Consider the following 6,000-nt stretch of genomic DNA (forward strand, 5'->3'; position numbering starts at 1 on the left):
TTGAACCATTAGGAGTTTGTGGAGGGTTTTTTGGGGGAGACCCAAGAGGAGGGAGTTGCAGTAGTCGAGCCTTGATGTGACCAGACTGTGGACAAGGATGGTGGCAGTGTGGGGGGTAAGGGAGGGGCGGAGGCGGTTGATGTTTCGAAGGTGGAAGTAGGCAGTCCGGGTAATGTTATAGATGTGGGGTTGAAATGATAGTGTGGTATCGAGCATGACACCCAGACTCTTAACCTGGGGGGAGGGTGAAACAGTGGAGTCATCAATGGTGAGAGAAAAGCTGTCGGGTTTGGATAAAGTGGATTTGGTGCCAATAAGGAGAACCTCGGTTTTGCCACTGTTTAATTCATAGGTCCCATATAATGCAAAATGCACTTTTTCAATGTTTTAACATAAATATGGGTCCACGGTGTGCCTAGAGACTGCCAAAGTATAGAAAAAATACTCTCACCCTCCCCCTTTCTGAAAACCGCCACCCCTCCCCCCAATATACTCCGTTCAGAATTGTTCTCGCTATGTCGTCATAGCGAGAGAAGCCACCTCCCCCCACATTAGTAACCAGAAACTTCCACGTGCAATAGTCTATTGCCTCGTTTCCACCTAGTAGAGCGGGTCGGATCGGAGCGGTTCGGTCCGGATAGTTTGGCTTTTCATTTGCCAAAAGTTGGGTAGGGTACGGTTTAAGCGCACCTAACCGCTCTGAGCCGCTCCCAATCTCAGTACTCCTCTGTAGGGGTACTAGCCGCCTGAAAGCGGGCCGAAAATGCGGAGCTACACACCCCCGTCATTTGATTGGTCGAAAGAATCATTTCCGCCATGTGTAGTCATCTCGGCAAGAGTGAAGAGTCTTGTGTTTTGTCGAAAATGTGAGCACAGCACTGTTTATTGTGTGGTGTTTTTCCTCGTCAATAAATTAATCGGTTGGTTACACTGTGTCCACTGCTAGTCACGTAGCTGCCGCAGCCAGCACTGTTCGCTCATGAGCTGCACCGAGCCGTTTCTGTGTGTTTTCGCCATAGATAGTAGGCTAGTAAACGTTCACAACAACACGGGGGGAATACATAAAGAAGCGGCTGGTTTGACCAAGCAAAAACGAGAGACCGTTGGTTTGACCACAGTTGGTAGAAAGAATAATTTCCGCCGTGTGTAGTCACCTCGGCTAGAGTGAAGAGAGTCTTGTTGTGTGTTGGCGAAAATGTGAGCGCAGCACTGTTTATTGTGTGGTGTTTTCCCTCGTCATTAAAAGCATCAGTTGCTACACTGTGTCCCACTGCTACGATGTCACGTAACTGCCGCAGCCAGCACTGTTCGCTCACTGTCTCTATCAGTTGCACCGAGCCGTCTGTGTGCTCACAACAACACGGGGGGAATAAATAAAGAAGCGGCTGGTTTGACCAAGCAAAAATGAGAGACCGCTGGCTTGACCACAGCTGTTCCACAGCCCGATAGTTTGACCCACATTCTGGCGGCGGCTATCGCAGTCCAGACTAAACCCCGCCCTAGCGCCCTACCCGTAAAGGTAGGGTCATAAACCCCGCCCTACCAGTAAGGGTAGGGTCGGCGGTGGAAACAACACCGAGATTCTTAAAAGTGAGCTGTCCCGCTCTGAGCCGCTCTGACCCGACCCGCTCTACTCGGTGGAAACGAGGCATATGATAACCCCCGCCCAGATCCTCTGGAAAATATTTTGAGTGACAGCCATATTGTTTTTCCCTCTAAGCGACAAGATGCCCGTAGTACAGCAAGGCATGCAGAGTGTTGCATAAACCAACACAAAAGCATTTTGCTCATAATCCACTAATTTATCTTAACCACAGCAGTCAATGCCGCGTTTATAACAAGACAAAGATTAGGAAGCTACTTATGTAGTAATTCCATCGGTGAAACTAAAAGGAATGTCCTCAATGGTTGTTTGCCTGTTATTTACCTAGTGTAGCATGTAGCTTCAGGAGTAGAACTCTATATAGCAAAAAATAAAACGCTGTCAGCTATAGTTAGGGCTGTCCCCAACTCGGAATTTTTTCAGTCGAATCGGATCTGCCTGTTCAAACCAGAGATTCGACTATTCGTGATACTATTTGTCAATCAGAAAAGTGCATTGGAGTGAGATCTTTGACCAACCGTCAACCCGAAAACAGTTGAAAACAGACTTCAAGACAGAGCTTAAAATAAACAATCTCCAGGTTGGATATATTTAAAAAAAAATCAGTTTACGAGTGAACCGGGGATTTGGAGCACAGCTGAAACGCGAGCGTGCCCGAGCCTCGACGAGCCCGTGAGAGAGAAACAACACAGAGCCGGTGACGGCTGCAGAGAATGGTGATTCGCACGAGTAAAAAAGACGCTTTGCGGTCTACAGGGGCTTAACTGTTTCCAAGGCGACCTATCTTTATTACAGCACGTAGCAGAGCAGAATCAATAGGCATATATGGTGCGCAATTTGCACAGCGCAAACATCATCTGCTTTGGTTTTTTCTTTTGCCATTTCCTCTTTAGTTTTCACCACTCTTCTTCTATGGCGTTTGACCTGACGTGACACATTACCGCCACCTATTGCCCTGGCATGATAACGTCAGTGTTTTGCTCTTATTTTCTCTTTTATTATAATGTACACTGACTGAAAAAAACAAAACAATGATTCGACTTGAAGAATCTGCGTCGACTGCGGGGGTTCCCGACTGATGATTCGAATCATCGACTTTCAGAGGGCAGCCCTAGCAATATTGTGCCGTGCCAGCTCATAGCCTGGTGATTAGATCAGAGTTATGAGATAATATCCCTGTTAATTCTTCTCCGTACCATAAGCCCACTACTCATTCATGAATATATCTCACTCCAGTGGGAGAAGTTGAGAAGATTTTTTTTTGAGAAGTGGGAGGATCAAGCATTTGATTCTCCTGTTTCCATGGTGAATCATGTTATCAGCGATCCATTGATGATGGCTTTTACGCACATGCTTAACTCAGAGTGAGCACCTGTTCTGAAACCGATAACCCAGAGTTGCTCATCTCAGATTGGTCAACTCAGTCTGTCAACCTGAAACAGGCCCCAGGTCTTATGTGTACGACAGCGTATTAAGGCCACTGTGAAAAAAAGGAGCAGCGGGACGGAGTTATTAAAAAAAGAAGAAGTTTTATCTATCTATCTATCTTCTTCTATCTATAAAGCAAGAAACGTCTGTCTGTGTGTCTGTGGCTCGCGTATCTCTCTGAGTTTTGGTCAGATCGGCATGAGCTTCCGGATATTGCTTAAACACAGCACGAAGGTGTGCATCCTTCATCCTTCATTTTGAAGTTGTAGAAGTTATCATATTTATATCATGCTGGCGAATAGTAGCTTAGGCTACGTGCGCACAGAGCAGACTAAACCCCGCCTCCCTCTGACGAGCGGGACACATACACACACACAGCAGACCGACACAGCCTTACTTCCTCAACAACTCCTCATCAACTCCTCATCTGCTCCACCTGTCCGCTTTAGTGGTAAAGACTGCACTTCACGCTATTTTCACTGTAATAATACAGCACGGTCTCGGATGCTTCCACAAAATGTTTTATATCCGTTTAAAATCTAAACTGAAAGCCCGAGGGCGACCGCGCGCACACAAGTCCACTCCCACACACCGAGCGCGTGTGCGCGCACATGAGTCCCCCCCCACAAACACACACACACTGCTGCCTGCTACTGACACGTTAACGTTAATTGACAGCACGGCCTCGGATGCGGACGCCCGCGTGCGGACACAAATCCCCCCTCCCACACACACAGCTGACTGCTACTGACACAGTAACGTTAATTGACAGGTATCCAAACTCTGTCTTATCTTTCAAATACCTAACAATAGCCTAATGGTAATGGGGTTGACAATGTTGTCATGGCGTGCAGCATAGACTCCTTTTATACACAGGGCAGCCATTTACTATAAAGGCAACTGATTGTAAGTTTGAGTGCATTGTGCAGTATGGATGGCAGTTTGCAGGGTACCATAATATCAGATTGTATAGGTAACACCTGTACAGCTCGATTCTTCTTTAGGATTCAACACTTAATTAATTAATACATTTTGCGTTTCATTTCACTTAACAAAACACATGGAATTAGTTTGTGGTTATCTTTACACAATACACTAAGGAATGTTGCCCTACTCTATAGCCAACTTCTACAAAGTAACTTACTGATAATAACCTTTAACAGTGTAACATTAGCCATCACTGATAGCAGCCAAATGTACTGTCTAATATGTCTCTTTGTTTACCTGCTTCCTACGGGCACTGCACTAGTTTACATTAAACTCAGAGCTTCTCTGAGTTTTAAACTATTGTAAACTCTTCTACACTATGTAAAATACAGCCAGGGAGGAGGCTGGTGCAGAAAAACACACCAAAACATATTATAGTGGGGCAGGAGTGATCATTGAGAGGGATTATTTTTTGTGTGACTAGCTAATTTTTTCATTAAAATGTTAACTAGTAGGCCTTTAAACTTTGAATACATTTTACTTTTTAATCTTGTAGTGATCTTTTAGTGCTGTCACATGACCCATATTCTAGTCTTATATTATTAGAATGTAGCCTAGTGTTAAACGTTAGTCAAAATAATTTGACTAAAACATTTTTGATTTCACACACACACACACACACACACACACACACACACACACACACACACACACACACACACACACACACACACACACACACTTCGTTCACATTGGCCAACATCCTACAGTCCCTGTCAAGCCCCTCTGTGTCATGTGTCAGAGTCGCTCCAGTTGGGTGAGTCACTGAGTTGTGACTCTCTTACCTCCGAACAGGTGAGGAGAGAGATGTGTTGGTAAGGATCCTATCATGAGCCGGGGAGCCTCGTGCCCTGCGCGCTCCCTGTCCGCTGCCTCCTCCGGGGTGCTGCCGCCGGATTCAGGGGAGCTGTATGCTCCGCTGCTGTTGGGAATGTTAATGCTGGACTGATGCCTGGTCCCCCCCACAGCCCTGGCCCTTGCTCCGGCGTGCTGGCTGGTGCTGGCCGTGGCTCCATGGTACCTCAGCCCCCCGGCAGTAGTCCTGCTAACGTTACTGCTAGACGTGCTGGAGGGCAGGTCAGAGCCGGAGTAGGCTCTGGTCCGCCCGTTAGCAGTTGGGTTAGCAGTCGGGCTGCTCTGCTTTGCCCCCATGTTAGCCTTCACTGACTCGGCTTCAAATGTTAAAGTGGCGCTCTGTGAGCCAATGCGGGACAGTGCGCCAGATTTACGCCGCAGGCAGAAGGCTTTACAGGACAGACGAACTGCGAGAGAAAACACAACAGACTGCGACGCGATGATATCATCCACGCTTGGGAAATGCCAGTAAATTAAAAGTTGAACCGGCCATCTAGGAATGTGTGTTAATTAAACTTTTGAAGCCATCGACATTGTCTTCCGACATTCCTCATAGTTGCTTGTGGCCGTGCTTGCAAGTAACGTAGATCCGTCCTCGCAGCTAGTTCCTCCTCACTGTCCGCTCCGCCATGGCTCCTGAGCGGCATGAGGGAGTGACGAGCCCGGCTCCTCACGCCTCCCTACCCGACAACACATCAATGAAAAGATGGAAGTGGTGGAAGAGAAAACCCTGACAAAACCCGTAGAATTGGTGTACGCAAGGAAACTCAATGCACAAGCTAAGCCTGCCTAGCTTACAAGTATTTCCGCTAAGAAGTTTCAAAATAAAGCTGTTTCCAGTCCACTGTGTCCTCTTTGCCAGTGCGAAATCAGACCATTCGAAATCCTACTTTCAACCTGTGCAGTAGTCAGGGAACATTATCAGATTTTTAGCCAATCTGGGAATACATTCCTTATACCACTAACTTTCTTCAGCAATGTGTTTGTAAAAGTGTCTCAAGTCTTAAAAAGTTGAAATCCGTGAGAGCTGCTGAAAGTTGGGGTAGCCTATAATCCATGGGCCAGACCAGATATCGGTAGCCTGCCATCTGGGTGAGCAAACTAGTTGTGATTTTTAATATCCTGTA

General features: G+C 46.7%; 1 protein-coding gene across 2 annotated transcripts in view; it reads right to left on the bottom strand.

Annotated features, from left to right (window-relative positions):
• znrf2b (zinc and ring finger 2b) overlaps positions 1-5,607 on the bottom strand; it is a 44,107-nt gene extending 38,500 nt beyond the window's left edge. For both annotated transcript variants that reach the window (XM_080039300.1, XM_080039299.1), the window contains exon 1: positions 4,804-5,607. In XM_080039300.1, coding sequence (XP_079895426.1) covers positions 4,804-5,170 — 367 coding nt within the window. In that variant the 5' untranslated portion in view covers positions 5,171-5,607. The remainder of the gene's footprint in view (positions 1-4,803) is intronic.
• Positions 5,608-6,000: the final 393 nt, after the last annotated feature.

The sequence above is a fragment of the Ammodytes marinus genome (genome assembly GCF_949987685.1).
Source record: "Ammodytes marinus genome assembly, chromosome: 13".
Lineage (NCBI taxonomy): Eukaryota > Metazoa > Chordata > Actinopteri > Uranoscopiformes > Ammodytidae > Ammodytes > Ammodytes marinus.